Raw genomic sequence first — 22,265 nt, 5'->3', positions numbered from 1 at the left:
ATAAAGAGATGGGGCAAAATCAAAATACAGCATGAGTTCTATATAATCCACTGTGACTGACTTTTTTGGGGTTTTTTTTTTTGTTTGTTTTTTTGGTGAGGCAGTTGGGGTTAAGTGACTTGCCCAGGGTCACACAGCTAGTAAGTGTTATATGTCTGAGGCCAGATTTGAACTCAGGTCCTCCTCTGACTCCAGGGCCGGTACTCTATCCACTGTGCCGCCTAGCTGCCTCTGTGACTGACTTTGGAGATAGAATTCACAGACATAATCTGAGGATCATGATTCTTTAAACCATTATAAAATAAAAGTTTAAAATGACACTTCTGGAAATAATACAAGAAAAATGCCCATAAATATTTGAAACAAAAAGCAAGTCTGTTTGAAATAATTGCTATAGGATGTCAACCAAAAGAAATCCCAAGTTTAACAGCACACGATTCTAAATGGGACTGGAGGAAGTCATGCTACTGAGGTGACCCGCATATCAAACCAGAATTTGTGTTATCTAACCTCAACCTGGCCCTCACTGCAGCAAGGCAATCCTTTTACTCTTTCCTAATTTATTCCCTTTCACACTTAACGCAAAAGCTGTTCCAAAATTCTAGGTTAGCCAGGTGGTGCAATGGATAGAGTAATACTAGTCCTGGAGTCAGGAAGACATGAGTTCAAATTCTGTCTCAGCTACTTAGTAGCTGTGTGACCCTGGGCAAATCGCTCTTTTTGCCCTAGCTTCCTCATCTGTAAAATGGAAATAACAATAGCACCTACCTTCCAGGATTGTTGGAAGAATCAAATGAGATAATATTCGTAAAGTGCTTAGCACAGTGCCTGGTACTTAGTAAGTACTATATAAATGTTAGCTATTCTTAGCAGTACTCAAATACCTACCCTTCCACTCTCAGCTGAGGAAGTTTCCTCTTCACTGAAAAAAATTGAAACTATTTACAATGAACTCCTCTTCCCCTTCTCTTCTCAAAACCCTTTGACATTATTCTCTCCTGTCTTCCTTTTCTAGTCTCTAAAAATGAAGTAGCCCTTCTTTTTACTAAGGGCAACACTTTTGCATATGGCTTTGATTATATCCCTTCCCATTTTCTCAATCAGATTACCCTTTTGTTGTGGTGGTGGTTTGGGGGAGGGGGTGTTGGGGTTTTTTTGTTGTTTTTGGTTTTGTTTTGTTTTTTCTGGGCAATGGGGGTTAAGTGACTTGCCCAGGGTCACACAGCTAGTAAGTGCCAAGTGTTTGAAGCCAGTCCTCCTGAATCCAGGGCTGGTGCCCCATCCACTGCACCACCTAGATGCCCCCTGGATTACCCTTTTAATAATCTCCTCTGCCTTTACTCTCTTCCTTTAAACTGGTTCCTTCCCTACTGCAAACTGGTCCAAATCTCTGTTATTCTTTAGTAGACCTTACCATCCCCGCCAGTTATCACCCAATATCAACCCCCCCACACACACGCTTTCTCAGCCAATCTCCTAGAAAAAACTCTCTAGCTGTTGCTCCAACAACTAACCTCCCCCCAACATACACACATACATGCATGCACGCATGCACACGTGAATTTTTTTCTTCCCCTTCCAAAAGTGATGACCTGTTCTCAGTCCTTATACTTCCTGACTTCTCTTCATTTAACACCATTGACCTTCACTCTGAGTTATCACAACACATAAGACATTCAGGCTCATTTGCTGCACAGTCATCCATATGCTGTTCGTTCCCTGTAGAAGTACCCAAGGATGGGGGCAGCTAGGTGGCGCAGTGGATAAGGCACCAGCCCTGGATTCAGGAGGAACTGAGTTCAAATCTGGCCTCAGACACTTGACACTTACTAGCTGTGTGACCCTGGGCAAGTCACTTAATCCTCATTGCCCCACAAAAAATAAATTAATTAAATTAAAAAAAAAAAAAAGAAGTAGTACCCAAGGCCCTGTCCTGGGCGCTCTTCCCTCTCTACTCTTTTCATGATCTCATCAACTTCCATAGGTTTAATTATAATTTCATCTAGATGACTCTCATACTTATCCTGAGTCTTGAGTTCTAGAGCTGAATCATCACCTTCCTATAGACATTTCAAACTGGCTGTTCTGGAGACATCTCAAACTCAGCATGTACATAACAGAATTCATTACTTTTTCCCTGACTCCCCTAATGCATTTCCCTATTTCTGTTGAAGGTACTAACGTTCTTTTAGTTTCCCATGTTCATGATGCCCACATTATTCTCTATACCTTATTCTTCCCTACTTTAATAACCATTCAGTTTCCAAATCTTTCTGCTTTTATCTCCACAGTAGCTCTTCCATCCTACCCCTTCTCACTACTCACACAGCAAACCAAGTCCTCTTTACCCCTTTTATTGTATTGTAGTATAATTGTTCTTCCTACCTCAAGTATCTTTCCTTAGGAATTCTCCTCAGAATGTCTTCTCTACTAAATATTTTCCCAGAATGATTTAGCTGAGTTCACATCACATCAAGAATGAAAGACAGTTAAATTCAAAATTTCAATTGCCTTAAAAAACTTTAAAGTAGTATTTTAATACAAGTTTTTATGGTTATTCTTAGTAATAGTAAATACATTATTCCATTTTACACAGCAGTGTTAGTCCAGAAAAGCAGAATAAACTGAAAATTTTAAATAGGTCAAGACAGATTTGGGAATGCTCAATTAATAATTAGAAGGAATTTGGGGGTGCTCAGGACACATCTGAAAATAGTATTGTGCTATAAAACAACCATCAGAGCCCCTTGGTGCCACTGTGCTAAGTGGGGCCAAGGTGACGATAAGAGGACAGACTTAAAGGGAAAAAAGAATAAATAATTCTATCTGCTAAAGTTGTTTATCTTTTGGGCCAGCTGTTACGCAGCTCCTTGGTGAATAACAGAACACAAGCAAAAGTAGCAGAAGAGCTGGGCATGCAGGAATATGCCATTACCAATGACAAGACCAAGAGACCTGTCGCTCTCCGTACTAAGACATTGGCTGATCTTTTGGAATGTGAGTCCCCTCGGAATGAAACCTTTCACCTAAGCTTTATTTTTCAGATTGAAAAGGTTAAAACAGATGAAAACCACAAAAGCTATAATCCATATTTAGGGTGTTACAGCTAAAATAATCTTCCAAGCTCTTGTGCTTTTTTTTGGTACTTTTTCCCTAGAGTTGTTAGAATAATTTGGAATTATAAGATTGTTCATCAAGACTGTTTTAATTTCAGTTTGTTTTTTTTTTTAAAGTCTTTTCACTTTTGTATAAAGTTGGGCAAGAAAATATGGAGATTTAGAATTCTAAAGCATAATTCTTTTCAACTGAAGACTTATGAGTTGTCTTCTCATTATAGGATCCCAAAGAGCATTTATTTATTCACTAAATTCTAAAGCCACTTCATACATTGTGATCACTAGATTGTTCTTTTGGTACAAAGTCTCACAGTGACCTTTTATAGCAATTGTATCAGTGAACAAAAAGGAAAGATTTCATTTGTTTATATCATATTATATTTCCAGTTGACAATGTCATTTAAATTCTTTATACTGAATTTCCGTGTTGTTGAAGTATTGCTTGAAATAAGGAGATTGTCAGTTCCAGCATGTCTGTATCTTTGTGATGTCTGATTCCTAGTAGTTAAAACAACGTCATGGGGGGCAGCTAGATGGCGCAGTGGTTAAAGCACCGGCCCTGGATTCAGGAGTACCTGAGTTCAAATCCGGCCTCAGACACTTAACACTTACTAGCTGTGTGACCCTGGGCAAGTCACTTAACCCCCATTGCCCTGCAAAAAAAAAAAACCAAAAACCAAAAAAAAAAAAAAAAAAAAAAAAACAACGTCATGGACACCAAAAAGAAATTGGTTCATTTGCAAAGTAAAAATAAAAACAAAAAAAACAGCCAAATATTGAAATTTTAAAATTAAAATTTTACTGATTTGGAAAAGTTAAAAACCATTGTCAGTGTTTTTCTTAGTTCAGTGAAAGATGTTTTTAAAATAACTTTTCCCAAATAAAATATTTGTTCTCTAAAGGTAAGATTTTAAAACTAATGTTCTTAAAGTCTTTTTTTAACCAGTAAAATTGCTGGGCTTTAAAAATTAGTTTTATTTTAATTGGTGAGTCAAGCTTTTGTTTGCATCTAGTTTAATGATTGTCAATTTCTGCATATGGTCCTTAAACACAGATAGAAAACTTAGAGGCTGGAGCAAGCAAGTGACTTTAATATCACTGTTTGGATCCCCAGAATGTTTATTTAGTGTCATAAATCCCCCTTACTAATTTAGGAGATATGAGAGTTTGAAGGACAACTTTAAGGCGTTAAGATATTTGTGGGTCTGCAGGTGTGTTACTTAATTTTAGTCTTGTTCACAAATAGTATTCATTTTCTACTCTGAAGTAATTCCTTAGTTGTTGAGACCCAGAGTGTGCTAAATAGAACTTGTTCCTTTTTCTTCACTATTTAATACCAGGGATGGTATTTACAGGAGTAGATTTAACCACTAGCCACACTCCCAACAATGCTACTGTTTGTTGTAGTTAGAATTAAAAGGCAGACTTGCTTTCTGATTTAAGAGAAAAGAGGTGGCATTGGTGAAAAAAGAGAGTTGAGAATTTTTGAACATTATTAAATTTTATTTTAATGATCTAGACTTACTGATAAATGGTGGTAACATAGTTTTACTTAAAAGACCCTTTTAAATTATTCTCTTTTCCAGCATTTATTGCTGCACTATACATTGACAAGGATTTGGAATACGTTCACACTTTCATGAATGTGTGCTTCTTTCCAAGGCTAAAGGTTAGTTCTTTGAAAACTTTTAACTACTGATATTCTTTTAGTGTGTTATTTTTAATAGTCAGTGATGCCAAAACCATTATTGAATAGTCTTTTGGGGACTTACTGCAGGAGTTCATTTTGAATCAGGATTGGAATGATCCTAAATCCCAACTTCAGCAGTGCTGCCTGACCCTTAGAACAGAGGGAAAAGAGCCCGACATTCCTCTCTATAAGTAAGTAAGCTATCGCCTACAGACCATGGCCTTTGTACATGGTATGCTCAGACTTGATTATCCTGATTTTAAAAATATTTCATGTGACCAAGATAAAATAATTACACATCACTTTTCAGTGGAAAGAGCGCTAGATGTAAATCAGTCTGGAGACCTGGGTTCTGGCTCCATCCCAGCTTGCAGTGGTTGTCAACTCACTTAACCTTTCTGACCCACAGCTGTCTTAAGGGTAAAATGAGGGTGTGAACTAAATTATTTTAAAGTTCTCTTCATGTCCTAAAATTCTTACATATTAATGACTGAAGCAGTAACACTAATTTTCTTAAAGACAAGATAATATTACATGTAGTTTTTTGCAATTAATATTTGGATTATCTTTTCTGTTGCACTCATTTTAGTTTTGCTGGGATAAAAACTATTTTATAATTTCTTTTATATATATATGTATTACATATATATTTATGAAAAGACACTTGCCTTCTGTGTGTATTGTAGATACAACTATAAAATGATTTAACAGGTCTAACACAGAGAGGTGAATTTATACATCCAGATAATACTTATTCTCTTGAGCCCATCTGAAAGCCATGTACCGATTCAAGGATGCTACTTGGAGAGTGTCCTTGGAACTCTTCTTTTGGGATTACCTTCATAGCTTGTGGCACATTCTCTTGACTATTAAGATATTTATAGATTTGTGGGTCTATTAATTGACCTTAGTCTTAGCCCCAAACAGCATTCATCTTCTATTCTAAAAGTAGCTTTTTAGTTGCCATTGAAACCCACAGTATGCTAAATATAACTTGTTCCTTTTTCTTCAACTCTTGACATCCTCACCTTTGGGGTGAATTTTCTTTCTGAAAAGAGAAAAATGCCAGGACTTTTGAATGGGTCATTGTTCAAACTGCATAGTACTACTTTTAGTCAGAAACAAGGTGTGATTATAAAGTGATTAGTTTGTTTTTATGGCTCATATATAGGCTCTAAAGGAAAATACAGAGGAGAAGTACACAGAAAATTTTTGAACAAAGACAGAAAGCATTAAGTGTATCCGCTTTTTAAAAGCATTTTTATTATTTTACTCTAACTTATATACTTAAACAGAATGTATTTGTATAGATAATAGTACATATTAATTTTTTAATACCACAAGACCTCTAAACAGCTTAAAGAAACCCTTTTCAGATCTTCATCTGTGGGGTTTTTGTTTGTTTGGTAAGGCAATTGGGGTTAAGTGACTGAGGCCAGATTTGAACTCGGGTCCTCCTGAATCCAAGGCCAGTGCTCTATATACTTACTGCGCCACCTAGCTGCCCCCATCTGTGGGTTTTTAATTGTTTTCCAAGATACTTATAGGATATCCTTTTATTTGGATATCACAAAGGATGCTACTAACTGCCTAATTTTCCTTTACTTCATAAAGAAAAACTGAGGTACAGAGATAGATCAGCAAAATTATATACCAAATGAATTGGGAATGGAAACTGGGTGTTGATATCAGAAAGTTGTCCGTATGAAAACTGTTTGATTTATTCTGAGGATAAAGGGAAGAAACTAGGCTGTGCCTAATAAATGTAATGGTTGTATACAATATGATATGGAAAGTTTTGAATGCTTTATCATTTAAGTGATGGTTACGATTCCATAAAAGCAAGCTGGTAAAGCTGCAATTGGAGTGTGGAGATCTGGGTTCATATCCTGACACTGCAGCTATTGCCTGTATGACCCATAACTCATTTTGAAAATGAGAGAGACGGACTGGATGATGTCTCAGGCCCATTCTAGCACTGAATTGATGATCTATTTAATGGAAGACTGTTGTGATAATATATACCTTAAAGACCTTATCCATTTTTTCTTTGTTTATCCAAGGAAAGCTCACCATTTTCATTCTCCAACATGAATAAATAAAAGGACAATTATTATCTCTACTCACAGACCCCTCCCCCATGTTGAAAATAAAAGAGATGGTCTGGTTTTTCCCCCTTCAGTTTATCTTCTGTTGCATTAGGAACCTGCAGTATGTCTTTGACACATACAGTAGGCTTTATTCTATTTGTTGAATTGCTATTATATTTTTTCTTTGAAAAGTTATAATTTAGAAATTAATTTTTTTTAATTTTTCTGATATGTACAAATAGTCAAATGAACCTAAGAAAGAAATGAAATCATACAGGAGAGGTTTAAAGTATATTCCTAATGAATTCTCTTATGCTAAAATGTTGGCCTATATTTGACATTTTACAAATACATGGAGTAAAAAAAGTAATTTTTTGCTAAAAATATGACACCTAACAGGCAAAGCTTTAAAATAGCAACTAGATCCTGCCTATGTCACTTACTACTTGTACAATCTTGTCAAATAATTAATTAATTTTTCTCAGCTTCATTTTCTTCATGTGTAATGAATGTGTTGATCTATAATGACCTCTCTTCCAGCTCTAAATCTATGATTCTAGAATTTCTAGAATTTCTTTTTTCTATTTTGCTTTCCAGCTTCATTTTATTTCTTTGTGTTTGCTTATTTACTTTAATTTTATTTTTTAATGTATTTTGGTTTTGCTCATTTAATTGATGTTTTGTTTTCATATCTCTCCCCTTTCTGGTACCCAGTGAGCCACCCCTAATACCAAATAAATATATAATTTGAGAATGCAGATTTTAAAAAGACAGCAGACCAAGGTTGAGGGAAAAGGACATTCAGTTAAATTAACAGTAAAGCTACCAGGTCTGAAAATTTTTGCAGCATTAATCCTCAAACCTCTGCAAAGCAGAGGAGAGACGTACATTTTCTCATCTCATGGCCAACCTTGGCTATTATAATTACACTACCTTTAGTTTCATTTTGTTGTTTCCATTTCCATTTAAATAGTCATTGTGCATATTCTTTTCTTGGTTCTGATTACTTTATCTGGCATTAGTTCATATATATTTGTCATTCATTGTGTGATAATATTCCATTACATTCATGTGCCAAAGTTTATCCATCCATCCCCCAAATGGATGGCCATTTACTTTGTTTCCAGTTCTTTGCTACCACAAAATGTGTTGCTGTGAATGAATACATAATGTATATGTAAATTTTCTTTGTCTTTGACCTTCTTGTGGTATATGCCTAGCAGTGGGATCTCTGGGTCAAAAGGTATGGCCATTTCATCATTTTCTTAGTATAATTCCAGATTGCTTTCCAGGAAGGTTGGAACAATTCACAGTTCTACCAAAAGAATGTCTTTTATGCTCCATAGTCCTTCCAACATTGACCATTCTTTATTTATCTTTGCTGGGGTTCTGGGTGTTAGGTAAAACCTAATAGATGTCTTGATTTGCATTTCTTTTCTATTAATGATGATTTGGAATAATCTTTCTTATGGTTCTAAATAGTTTGTAACTCACCACTTATAATTTGGAGAAAGGCTTTTGATTTTGTATATTTAGGTTGTTTCCTATATATCTTCGATTTCAGGCAGTTAAGAGCTATTTCCTAAGAACTATTTTCAGAGAAAAACAAAGAATTTTTCTATTACATATTTTAAACTGTTTTTTTACTGCCCCACAAATACCAACTTTTAACCCTTACTCCTCCACCAGCACTCTTATTGCTGCCTACCCCATGTGCTGAGTAGTTGTTTGTTCTTGGAGTACTATGTGATTCCCAATTGGGAGGAGACTACTTTACTAAAAATAACATCTCTCTTTTTCTCAGGACTCTTCAGACAGTGGGGCCATCTCATGCAAGAACTTATACTGTGGCTGTTTATTTCAAAGGGGAAAGAATAGGCTGTGGGAAAGGCCCAAGGTAGGGGAAAAAAATACTTTTTTGGTTTTGGCTTTTAGATTTTTAAGACCTTTCTGTTTGAGAAACCCCAAGTTAACAATTCTAGGGGTTACATGGTATAATTCAGAAGAACTAGCCTAGAAGGCAGGTAACCTGAGTTCTAGCTTTAGTTTTCCTATTGGTTTTTGACCCCTGGCAAATAGCACTTTACCTTTCTGGGTCTGTGACCTCAGTTATAAAATGTGGGGATTCGATAAATATAGATGACCTATAATCTCCTTTCCATCTCCAAGATGCCAAATTTTGATATTTTAACTAGTAAATAGATTTGGCATGGGTGATGGCAGGGTTAACTTTCTTGCTTAACCTGTTAGACCGATGAGCCTTAACTCTGAACTAGAAAAGACAGTCTTGAGAATGAAAATATGTATTTGGTTGTGGGGGTGTGGGGGTAAGAATGGGATTAGACATATTCTCACTTTGCTACAGTAGTTCATTAAATCAGAGGAGAGGGTAAGTTACAATGGTAACATACAAGTTAATGACAAATCATTTTGGAAAATATTATACCTGCACATACAGGTTAAGCCTGAGGTTAATAAAATGTAACCCTGGACTTCAGGGCCACTAAGGTCCCTTCCAACTCTAGCTCTTTGGTCCTATATAACTAACTATAACTAAAACTCTGTGTGTGTGTGTGTGTGTGTGTGTGTGTGTGTGTGTGTGTGTGTGTGTGTGTGTGTGTAGAGCTATAGCCTATGTAACTAATGCCAAAAGCTACATATGAGAGCCATTATTGTTATTTTATAGATATACATATGTTTCTGAAAAATATTGAATATTTTGTAGATAGTACTTCAACTTTTATTTCTTTTTTAAAATAGTATTCAACAAGCAGAAATGGGAGCTGCAATGGATGCACTTGAAAAATGTAAGGTGATCCCCATACCTATTATGTTATAAGTTCACGATATACTTAATGTTTTATAGAAAGGAAAGCAGAGAATGGAACAATCGATCGTAATATTATTGTATAGTCTTCCTTTTTTTCTTCATAACTTTATATTGAAATATGTAGCATGAATATGGGCTTATAGTAGCATGCTTTTAAAAAGCATATTCTAGATTTTTTTCTTAACATGATATTATAAGAATTTGTTTTATCCTATAAACCAATTCTGGTATATATATTTTCTAATTCTTTCTTATATGCCTTAAGAATCCTTATATAGTGTAGCTATTAGAGGAATCTGTTTTGCCCTGAGATTGGATGAGAGGAAGATAAAATTTTATATAATAACTTCTGCAAAAAGGGTTTGTGAGACTACAAGATGGCATTTTTTTTCCCTGTACCACAATAAAAATAGGAGTTGATATATTGGTATGTAAGTATCTCTTACTGTAATTAAATATTTGTTGTCCAGTCATGTCTGACTCTTCATGACCTTGTGGACCATAATACACCAATGTTGTCAGTGGGGTTTTCTTGGCAAATATGATGTAGTGGTTTGTCATTTCCTTCTCCAGTGGATTAAGCCAAACAGGTTAAGTGACTTGCCCAGGGTCGTTCAACTAATAATTGTTTAAGGTCAGATTTGAACTCAGGTCTTCCTAACTCCAGGACCAATACTCTATCCACTGAACCACCTAGCTGCCTCTAATTAAATACACACATTTCAGATTTTGAAATTAAATTGATAAATTACAGGCCAAGTTCATTTAAGTGTCATAACTCAGCCCAGATAAAGTATCTCGTGTACTAGATCTGCTTTCAGAGTATGAAATTACAACCCATATTTATTAGTTGTAAGTACTTGGACCAAATGAAGCAGGAAGTAAAGTTTTAGAAACTTTTAATGCCCAACAACAGGATCCTTGAGCATGAGAATATTTCCTGTGATCTAAGAAAGACAAATGTGGCTTACAGACAATTGGATCTTTTTACTTAGAACATCTCTTACAGTTTATGGGGAAAAGATGGAAAGGTAATGGACTAGGTGATTTAGATAGAACAAGTTGAGAAGCTGGACTCAAAAGAGTTGTTCATTGTTCATTGTCAGTGTTCCAGGAGATCATCTGTGGAGTACTTACTACAGGGTTCTATGTTTGGCTCTTTGTTGTTTAACATTATTAATCAGTGACTTGGATAAAGACATAGAAGGTAGGAATATCATGTTCAGGCAGCACAAAGCTGGAGGGCATAGCCAGTACACTGAATAGCAGCATACAAAAATACCTTGACAGGCTAGAACACTGGACTGGCTGTAGTAATAGGAAATTCAGTAGAGATAAATTTATGTAATTTTTATAATTTGACACAAAAAATCAGCTTCAAAACTCTAAGGTTGGGGAGGTATAGTTAACTTTTTGTTTTGTTTTGTTTTTTGTTTTTGGTGAGGCAATTGGGGTGAAGTGACTTGCCCAGGGTCACACAGCTAGTAAGTGTCAAGTGTCTGAGGCTGGATTTGAACTCAGGTCCTCCTGAATCCAGGGCCAGTGCTCTATCCACTGCGCCACCTAGCTGCCCCCTCCCCCAGAACTATTTCTTAAAAAAAAGGGGGGGCAGCTAGGTGGCGCAGTGGATAGAGCACTGGCCCTGGATTCAGGAGGACCTGAGTTCAAATCCAGCCTCAGACACTTGACACTTACTAGCTATGTGACCCTGGGCAAGTCACTTCACCCTCATTGCCCCACCAAAAAAAAAGGGAGTTGGGGGGGGGGGGGTTGGAAGAAGAGAAATAGATCTGGGAGTTTTAGTGGACCATAAACTCAGTATGTTTTAGCAGTATGACAGGACAACCAAAAAAAGGTAATGAATACTTAGTATACATAAAGAGAGGCATAGCTTGTTCAGGAACAAGTTAGTGAAAATTCCACTGTATTGTACTGTCATCAGATTTTGTCTGGAATATTGTGTTCAGTTCTTGGCACCAGTTGAAGAAGCTGGATAAGCTGGAGAATGGATTAGGGTACCCAGGATGAGGAATGGTTTTGAGTGTATCATATGATGGTCAGTTGAAGATTAGGAAAGTTTAGCCTGTCAAGAGGACAACTTGTCCTTCAGGGAGATAGTTGTCTTAAGTGTTTTTTAAAAGGTTATCATTTGGAATAAGGATAGGACTTACGTGTTTGGCCCCAGAAACAGAACCATGAACAATGGGTAGAAGTTGCAAAAAGGCCAATTTAGCCTTACTGTCCAGGAAAACTTTCTAACAGAGCTGTCCCAAAGTGGTCTGGGATGTGGACGGTTCCCCCTTCTTGGAAGTATTCAGGCAGAGGCTGGACAGTCACTGAAGTGGAGATATGCTGCAGCATTCAGGGAAATGGACTCGATTCCCATTTCTTCTTTTCCAAAAATAAAAGATGAAATTTCCTTGACTACTATCTCTATACATGCTTTCATTTTGTTATTTGACTAATTAGCCTGAGCTTTTGTGCTCAGACTAACTAGCCAAATAGCTTTTCTGCTGTTTTCTTTTCAAAAACTCTAATTCTCCACAAATAACAGCAAGATAGTGTGAGCCATTTATTTTTTCAGAAATTTTTAGTGTAGACCATCTTACACAATACACCGTGTACAGCCCCACTTCACTGTGCCCTTTAATTTTTCCTGTAAAGCACTTGTTGCTGTAAGAGTGATTTTAAAGCATGTAAGAGAAATAATTCCCAAATTGTGCCTGTGCATTTTAACATTTCTATTTGTGTTGATGGTTCTCATACTCAAAATTTGTAGCAGATGTTAAAATCATCTTGAAATTGTGGTCGGATGATCCAGGACTTCCAATTTGTTTGAGTGCTGAATGAATGAGAGAAAATAACAAACTAGCTTTTTTCTCCTTTCCTTGTAAAAGGGAGGGGAAAAAAGCAATTTGAAGTATTCTCTGCACTAGTGGTTACACTTTATTAAATGTAAAATATTTCTCCTTGTGTCAGATAACTTTCCCCAGATGGCCCATCAGAAGCGGTTCATTGAACGGAAATACAGACAAGAGTTGAAAGAAATGAGGTGGGAAAGAGAGCATCAGGAGAAAGAGCCAGATGAGACTGACGAAGTAAGGAAATAAAGGAGGGCATGGAAGCGGTGGCATATTTAGTTGCTTAATAACTGTGACTATGGCCCATGGAGACATAACCTAGTTTCATGCAGACAATGAATGAAGTGTACCCATTAAAATAAAATGTCAAGTTGTTGTCATAAGGGTCTTTTCATCTGTTTTAGCTTTCTTAATTAGGAAATATTTTATTTCTCTTCATTTTGAAAAATACTTTGATCAGCTAGCATATATAATATTCTCACTTGTTTGTTCTTTTAAGTATAAAATCCAGTTAAGTATCGCCTTCCAGGAATATAACCCTATCTCTCTGTCTTAGGTGGTGACACCATACATACAAGTGAAACGTGAAGAATTAAGTCCATGAACCAGATATTTGGTCTACAGTATGCCAGACAGCTATACTTTCAGAAACATCTCATGCATGTGGAAGCCAGTTCTCTCTAAGCAATTTGTCTTCTGAAGAAAGGAAACTCTAATAATAGACTTAAAACTGAGAGGGGAAAAAAAGACATCTGTATGTTCCAGTGTCATTGGGATGGACATTTGAATCACAGACCATACGTTCTTCGAAAGTTTGGTAGGGAAAAAAGGTAGTAAAAACTAAGTTAATAGTTTAATGTGATGTTGAAAATAGTGTTGTGTTTTTTTTTTAAGTTAACTTTGCTGGTGTGTAGTAAAGGGAAAAATATTTTAAGCTTCCCCCCCCACCACCACCAAAAAAAGATTATTCTTTGTCTCTGTTTCCAAAATAAAGATCCCCATTTTTCTTGATTTGTCACTTTCAAAAGTGACAAAAGTGCAAAATTATAACTCATTAGAAAATACAACAGTTTTTGAAACTTGACCTTTAATTTGTCTTTATACTTTTCACATTACAAAATCTTTGGAGAAAATATATAGCAAAGTGCCTTCTGTGTTGTGGGAGGGTGGTAGAAGTGGCTTATTATTTTTCATAACATTATTTAATAGAATTCATCATAGAATGTTTGAACTGGAAAGGACGAGATCGTATTGTCCGATCTCTTTATTATACAGAGAAGTGAGTGGTGTATGATCACCCTCCAAGACCAATGTATAACAATTGATCTGTATTCAATTCTTTGTATCACACCAAAAACTGAATACAAGTATAGAAATTGGAATTATCCTATCCCTAACCTTTATGATGTTTGAGCATCAGAAAATCATAAGTTTATCTAATACTATTAGACTCTTAAAGTATGCTTCTTTTGACCTTAAATTGTGTGTATATCTGGGCTATCCTCTATTTAAATTCTAATGTCAGTGACTAGAGGTGGTCCTGAGTTTTTAACGGTTATTCCATCAGAGCGCAAACCTCATAGATTCTACCAAGTTGTAAGTATGAGTCTGAAAGCAGACTCTTGATCTGTTGCCTTGAGGACTAGCCTTCAAGTTCAGAAAGGCTCATCACCAGAAGAATGACTACCAGGTAATGGATTTTTTTTTTTTGCCTTGTAGCAACTTATGGGACCATGGGACCATCTATTAAGTTATGGGAGAGTTTTGAAATTTGTCAGTGGAGGGAGCATTCACACTGACAAAATCAGTGAAATTCTGTATTATATTAATTATATTAGCAGGTATTAGTAAAGACAGAAGTGAATGTTGGGAATATCTTGCCAAACACCTAGGGAACAGTGTATGTGGAGCTAAAGAGGCTTTCACTGAGTCCTTATGTATCATTGTATCTAGAAAATAAAACCAACCTGCTTTGTGTCAAGGAATAATTCCTAGTTCCATGTAGAACCGTGTTTTCTCTAGTCCTTGTCATTTTTCTTCCTTGTTCTATTTGTGACCTTTTTCAGCTTCTGTCAATATTATATGCTGCTGAAATCTGGAGAAGTATAAAAGTTACATATCAGAATCTTATTGTGAAAAAAAATTTAACATGAGATGTTCCTGATAAGTGTCTGATGTACAAGAAGTCAAAGGAATTGATATAAATGTGGAAAGCTTGAAAGCCATTCCCCAATAGCTGTGTGCTCAAAAGATATGAACAAGCATTTTCCAAAAGAATAAATATAAACTACCAGCAGCCATTTGAAAGAATGCTTCAAGTAACTAATAATAAGGAAATACGGAATAAAACATTTATAAAACTTCCTACTTCAACACTTGACAGAGATGAAAATAGTAATGTTAAAGGGATTGTGTGGAAAAAAGAGCTCTAAACTAGTAGTATGTGGTTGTGAATTGGTCCATTCAACCATTCTGGAAAACAATATGGAACCATAATAGAAAAGTTACTATGTTGTGCATAAGTTTTGACCCAGTAATCACTACTTTGCAAATAGCCTAAGGAAGTCAGAGGCAAAAAGGCATGATCCCAGATTTACAAATAATAGTGTAGGTGCAGTTTTTGTGGTTAGAAGAATACCCAAAACAATCTGAGTGCCCACAAATTGGGGAATGGCTGGACAAATTTTGTTATATTAATGTAATGAAATATTAGAATGCCATAAGAAATTGCAAGCATAAGAAATTCAGACAGACAAACTTGAATGGCTTTCGTGAACCAATGCAGAATGAAGTTAGCAGAAGGGAAAGGACTTTGCATAATGACTGTACATAAAGGAAAACGGCTCCAGCAGACACTGGACGTCTGATCAGTGCAATGCAGAGTGCTGCCTGTGAAACATCCTCCAGGGATGTTATATAGACTCTATGTATGAAATGAGACCTATATTGTTATATATGGCTGGTGTGTCATTTTGTTTCGCTTAACTGCTTATTGGTTACAGTGGAGGGGTAAATTGGGGTGGGGGAAGGGATTATTGATAAGTGACAGCAATGTAAAAAAAAAAAAATCAATAAAGCATCTATTTAAAAGCAAAGCCATGCCAATAGACTTCTTACATTATATAATCAGTTGAAATTGGAAATGAAATCAGAGGTTATCCCCCCTTCAACATCTGGGACAAGTGGTTATCCAGCCTACACTTGAGAGACCTAGTAAGATAGGTCTCACTCCCTCTCAAGGTAGCCCATTTCAGTAGCAGTAATTATTAGGAAGTTGTCCCTTACATCAAGCCTAACTTTGGCTCTTAATAACTTCTTTGGATTGTTCCTACTTCTTCCCTACAAGAACAAGTCTAAAGTGTCTTCCTAATAGTAATTGGCATCTACAGAATGTTTTAATGTTGAATCTTACTCGATTCTTGCAACAATCCCGTAAGGTAGGTGCTATTATTATCACCATTTTTCATGAGGAAACCGAGTCTGAGAAGTGGCGACTTGCCCAGTTTCTCACTCTTAAGTCTTCCTGATTCCAAGTCCAACATACTCTATCTCCTGCACTATGAAATCCCTGCAAATCAAATGAATCAATGAATAAGTGACCATTAAGTGCTTATTATATGTAAAGAGCTGGGGCTACTGAAAACAAAGATAGTCCCTGTTTTCAAAGAGCTGACATTTTTGATGGGGAGAAACATCATATAAAAAATTTCAACTTCGAGCTAGATGGGACCAATCTCAGACTTCAAAGGGCAGCATCAAAACAGATGGTAATACCTCATGTCCTGTCCCAAGTCTTCTCCAGCCTCAGCATCTCCAGGTCCATTATGTGAAGAAAGACATAAGCTAAATGCTATTTTTAAAAGATCATTACCAACAGGTCAGGGCTGAACATAATCTACATGTTGTCCAACCACAGCAAAATACAGTAACATGTTTTCATCCTGAACGTTTTCCCTCTTTTTTTTTTTCTTTTTTTTTTTTTTTTTTGGCGGGGCAATGAGGATTGTGACTTGCCCAGGGTCACACAGCAAGGAGGTATCAAGTGTTTTTGGCTGGATTTGAACTCAGGTCCTAAATCCAGGGCCAGTGCTTTATCTACTGCACCACCTAGCTGGCTCCTCATTTCCCCTCTTTAAATGCAAAAATCACATTAGCTTTTTTTGACTGCCATGCCTGTTACTTAGGCGGATTGGGAAAACTGTTTAAATATCACAGCTTTTTGCAAAATAGAAAAAAAAAACCCTAGAGAATTTACCCCAGTTCTATATTTGAGTGCCGTTGCTTAAAGCAGGAACAAGCCAAGAGTGTATGAGTGACTTGGTTCAATTCACTGTCACAACAAGAAAGTGATTCCAAAGTTTCATTGGTATCATCTTTACCTAAAAAAAGAACTTGGATTTCTTAACAGGTATTACGAGCTCAGTAAATTGAAGCAAGTTAGTTTGGAGCTGAAATAACTGAATGATTTTGATCTGGATTAGTTGTGAGTCTACCAGTAGAGTTTGTATAAGTCAAGTGACTTCTTTAAAATTCTTTCTCTCAGCTTCCTATATCAAACAGGGTTTGCTTGACATTTCCACCATGCATCAATATAGGTTTCCTTCCTCTTAGGCCGTAGGTACAGAATATTAAGGCTTCTGTTAAGTCATGGTTGATATACATGGTAATTTTTGACTTAACTGTTTTGTTTTTGTTGTCCTAATACAAGCAGTTATGAAGGGGAATATTATTGGAGAAGATCATGGTGTAATAAAACAAAATTCTTTGTTTTAACAAAAGAAAATACATTTTCTCAATGCTCTCACCCTGTTAAAACCCTTCTTAGTATTTTGCTTAAGTCATTATTCTGAAGTGATCTAATGTTTAATGAATCTTTGCATCATTTTCCCAGAAAATCTTCACCATATATATATATATATAGAGAGAGAGAGAGAGAGAGAGAAAGAGAGACATGTTCCTTATATAACCTAATGAAGATTCCTACAACTTCCAAAACAATAGTTTACCTTTATACAGAGTTTTACCTGTTACAGAACACTCCGTATGCTTTAGCCCATTTAAGGTCCCCTATGTGAGTTAGGTAATATAAGTATCATTGTCTCCATTTAACAGAAGAAACAAGTTCAGAGATGACTGGTCTCCGGTCACACAGTAATAGCTGAAAATGAAATCCAGATTACCAAGCCCAGTATGCTTTTCCATTAGGAAAAAAAAATTCTTCTATCTTTCAACAACCTATGAGTAAAATATGCTTTGGAGCAGAGTTATCAGACTTTAGGGCCTGCAAAACTCCTGAATGGGTGAGCCTGAACGAGATTAAAATATGGGAAATCAATTAAAATGTACATTAGATAATATGCATCGGTGTGAATTTGACACCACTGTGTTAGACAACAGAATTGGATACAGTGCTATTTACAGGATTGAACTAGGGCAGTTACTGGTTAATTTGCCATTTAGAAATGGCCTTGTTTATATGTAACATTTTTATGTGTCACAAGGGAAAAAAATCTATAATGAACATGTGACTGAAGACAAAATGCAACTTTTAGAAAAGAGTGATTTGTGTTGTTTTTCTGTCCTTTTAAAAGAAGATTTACCACTGGATCTCTGTTCTCAGAACAATGAACGCTTCTAATTTGTCAATTATGAGGTAAAATTTGAAAACATCTGATTGGCTAGTGCATTTCTGAAGTGATCATTGGAGTCTTTTTATCTTTGTGCTGCTGCTGGTCCTAAAACAGCTAGTAGTCAGTCAAGGTTTTAAGTTTGTCTTAAAGCTCCAGGCTATTTTCTAAAGAGCCTAACTGGACTGCTTTGTGTGTTCTATAACTCACAGCTTGTCATTTTCCTTTACAGTTCCACAAAGTAGCATCATATGTTTGCCAGTGTGTTCTAGAGAGCACATTACACATAGAATAGAGATTTTCTTTAAGAGGGTCCTGCAATGTAAAAACTGCATGTATTACTAAACAGTACTGACCATACCCTCACTGGAGTAGTTTTGCCTTAAAGCAATATATGAAAACATTAAATCAATTATTTTATATATATAATTAGTTATATATATTATTAAAATATATTAAATTTAATATTAAAATATTAAAAATATTAAAAATTATATTTATATATATATATAAAATTGAGAGTCATCTTTGTACTGAGGTAGACATCCTTAATAAAACTCTCATGAGTGTGAAGGGAAAATGAGCTTTTCTCTCCTTTAATCCCACACACCTGAATTAAGCCAGCCCAAAGTAGTAACATGATTTCTCATTAGTTTTTGTTTAGTTGGAAAAGGGCCTACAGGTAAAAAATAAGCAAGCTGTCAAACACCCTGGCAATCTTAGCATGGATGCAGTTTTTTGTCTTTTTTTCTGTTATTCCTGCATATGGTTTCATTTTATGCCTACGTGATTAAATAGAAACAAGGATTCTGGCTTCAAAAGGTGGGTATTCTCCCTCTTTTTGCCTTATGCAAAACCTTTATATTTCCCTCCTTAGGTGAGGGATGAAGGAAGGGGTAATGCTTATGTGGTTATGGTAGAAAGTAGCCTTCTAACAGTGGCCGTCAGAAAACTGGGATATTCAAAGCATCTAATGGATTCATGTCCATTCAGAATGATAGCATTACTATGTGACAGAAAAGTTCCTCCATACACATAGGAGTACATTCTCCTGTGCAGATTGCCAAATTACCAGTGGAGAAGGTAATATTTAGAGATCATGTGTGACCAGGGAATAGAGATGATTAGAGCAATTCACCTCCCATGTCATGAAGCTGCTGACGTCATAACATTGCAAGTGCCCCTGTCTCTGCAAAGCTGAGCTCTTCTGCCAATGTACTGTTCTCTGCTAGCTATCTCTTCTGCTGCTTAGCTGCAGGAGTATGTGTCTGCCAGCTCTTTGGCTTATAGCTTTGTTTTATAGATGTAGCCAGCAAAGTCCATGGACATTTTTAAGTCCATCATTTTGATACAATGTTTCCTTTGAATCCATTTTAATCTAAGTTATGGTCAGTCCTTTTAAGTCATATCATCATTGAGTATAGGCTGATCAGTACAAGGGGTCTCCATTTTGCAAACCTTAAGGAACCTAAGGGGGAGGGATTTTCCTTGAACCTATCATGCCCCTTGTGTTTCATGCAAATCATAAAGTCTGGTTTGAAAGAAGGCAAAAAGGGCTTATTACCTCTGACCTAATTCTGCCCAGCACCAAAATTACAGCCTTTCTACAGTTAACAAGCTGTAGTCTATATTTTAGGTGGAGAGATTAAAGTATAGCAATACAACAAGCATTGATAAAACACCTACTATTACTGTGTGAACCACTGCACTAAACATTGGGTATATGAAATAGGTAAGCCCCTATTTCTAAGGAACTGATATTCTAAGAGGGAAGATAAAACATGTATGGGGGCAGTACCCTTCTTGCTTTTCAGCGTCTCCTATTGCTGAGAAAGCTGGGCTTTGGATTCTAGTAGAAAGAGAATGGTATCAAAGTGTGGATATAGCAGGAATGAAAAGCAAGAGAGGTGCTGGATAAATACCTCTTATCCAGGTGTAGGGACAGAGGATTCAAGATGTCAGATGGAACTACTGTGTCTGCCCTGCCCTTGTGTATGTACCTTTTCCCATGAAGATAACCTGGCTATGGGAATAAATGGTTGGAGGGCTCCAAAGGACAGCTTGGGTCGTGAAGAGAACTGACTATAGGAGCATCCAGCTTCTCCCAAACTCACTGAATCCCAATTGTGATGTTATACTAAGGGAAAATGAGGTACGGAGTCAAGCGCTTGATCACTGATTATGAGCTGTTTATGTTATCTACCCCTCTTTGTCCACTTGTAAGAGCAATTGGAACCACTAAACAAGTTGACCTGTGCATTTCAAAGAATTCTTGCTTTGAAGCTGCCTTTGAGCTTTTTAGGAATTGCCTAGGTCTGGAAGAAGTTGTTAGAGGCATGGCTGCATGACAGATCTTTCTAAATGTTTTTATTACTTTCTATTTTAACATCTATCAAACATGTTCTCTCTCTTTTTTTCTCCATAAACATTTAGAAGCATTTTGTCTCCATAAAGCATTTAGAAGCATATCCCAGACACACCTGTCCACCAGTACAGATCCAAATCTTTCCAATAGTTGACAATCTTTCTGAAATCCTAGGTCCAAAAAAACTTGAATACATGTTGGTCAGGCCTGATCCATGGACCTCTCAGAACTTAACTGGTCTCCTTCTTGGATATTAGCTGAAGAGACCCTCACCAAAGCCCAGTCAGAGCTAGTGTTCTATTTGTATAGTCTTGGAGAACCCAAGGCTGCCTTTATGCTACAATGAGATATTGGAGGACTCCAATGCAGGAATACTGAGAAAGTAAAACATCCCTCACCCCAGCATAATCTTTTTTTTTTTTAAGTAAAATGACTTGATTATTCCCATTTTAGAGATGATAGAATAGAGGTTCAGAAAGGTTGAGAATTATCCAAGTTCACATGGTCAGCTGACAACAGGGTTGGGAACAGACTACATTTTGAGAGTGAACACCCAAGATCCCACCCGCCCCACTGGACCTGTCTATGTAATACTTCCATTAAAAATAAAGTAGCTTAGCCTAAATCTAATGGGCATCTGCATGGTTCCTGGAGCCAGGAAGAGCTGAGTTCAGATCCAGCCTCAGACACTTTTAGTAGCTCTGTGACTGAGCAAGTCAGGTTTTGTATGTTTGTTTTTTAACCTATCACATAAGATAATGGGTTTAGAATTGAAAGGAAATGGGGGCGGCTAGGTGGCACAGTGGATAAAGCACTGGCCTTGGATTCAGGAGTACTTGAGTTCAAATCCAGCCTCAGACACTTGACACTTACCAGCTATATGACCCTGGGCAAGTCACTTAACCCCCATTGCCCCACAAAAAAAGAAAAAAAATTCCAAAGAAATTTTGAAGTTATCTAGTCTAATCTCATTTTATGGATGAGGTAACAGGTCTAGAAAATCAAAAGAATTTACACAAGATAATAAATGGAAGGGTCAGGCTTGGAATCCAGGACATCTGATTCTGCATTCAGTGCTCTTTCTACTCTACCACAAAGCTTCAATGTGTTGAATAACAATTATTCTTTCACCATCCTCTAAATTTTAGTCTCTCTAATTGACAAAATTGATGATCCTATCTTTGTGAATTGGCCTGTCATAAAATTTCACCACTAATTTAATTTTATTTTTACATCTTATGCATACAAAGTACACCTTCCATTTGACAGCATTTACCCAGGACTTTATGGTGGGGTCAGGGCCAGCACCATCAAGATCTTTCATGGTGGAGGTGTCCAAGGCTTTGATTGAATCTCCCTAATTTGGGGAACGGGGTGGGAATGGGGCTATGGCTGATAAATCATTGCTCACTTGGGGATCAGATTTTCAGTGTGAACAAGCTAAGTCTAAGAGTTAGTCAATAATGGAGCTACAAGGATAGAACATGGGATATCTGAAGAAGTTGGCTCATATGCAAAAAGCAAAACAAAATTCAAGGGAAGAGACAGTGGTGACAAAAGATTGTCTCTGAGGTTTGGATTTGGTAGTTCAGTTCCTGTGGCTCTAAGAAACTGTAGCATGAACTATGGCCAATAAAACCATCTTGGCAGATGGACTGAACCAGGTCAAGGGTAATCAACAGGTTC

General features: G+C 36.6%; 1 protein-coding gene across 1 annotated transcript in view; it reads left to right on the top strand.

The window, feature by feature from the left end:
- DROSHA (drosha ribonuclease III) overlaps positions 1-15,672 on the top strand; it is a 99,987-nt gene extending 84,315 nt beyond the window's left edge. The window contains 7 exon segments of the mRNA XM_043975570.1: positions 2,856-2,997; positions 4,703-4,785; positions 4,894-4,997; positions 8,701-8,793; positions 9,657-9,703; positions 12,706-12,824; positions 13,144-15,672. Of these exon segments, the coding sequence (XP_043831505.1) occupies positions 2,856-2,997; positions 4,703-4,785; positions 4,894-4,997; positions 8,701-8,793; positions 9,657-9,703; positions 12,706-12,824; positions 13,144-13,191 (636 nt within the window). The 3' untranslated portion in view covers positions 13,192-15,672.
- Positions 15,673-22,265: the final 6,593 nt, after the last annotated feature.

Source organism: Dromiciops gliroides, chromosome 1 (genome assembly GCF_019393635.1).
Source record: "Dromiciops gliroides isolate mDroGli1 chromosome 1, mDroGli1.pri, whole genome shotgun sequence".
NCBI classification, from domain to species: Eukaryota; Metazoa; Chordata; class Mammalia; order Microbiotheria; family Microbiotheriidae; genus Dromiciops; species Dromiciops gliroides.
Note: the sequence above shows the minus strand (reverse complement) of the source record. Positions and strands in the feature narration are given on the sequence as shown.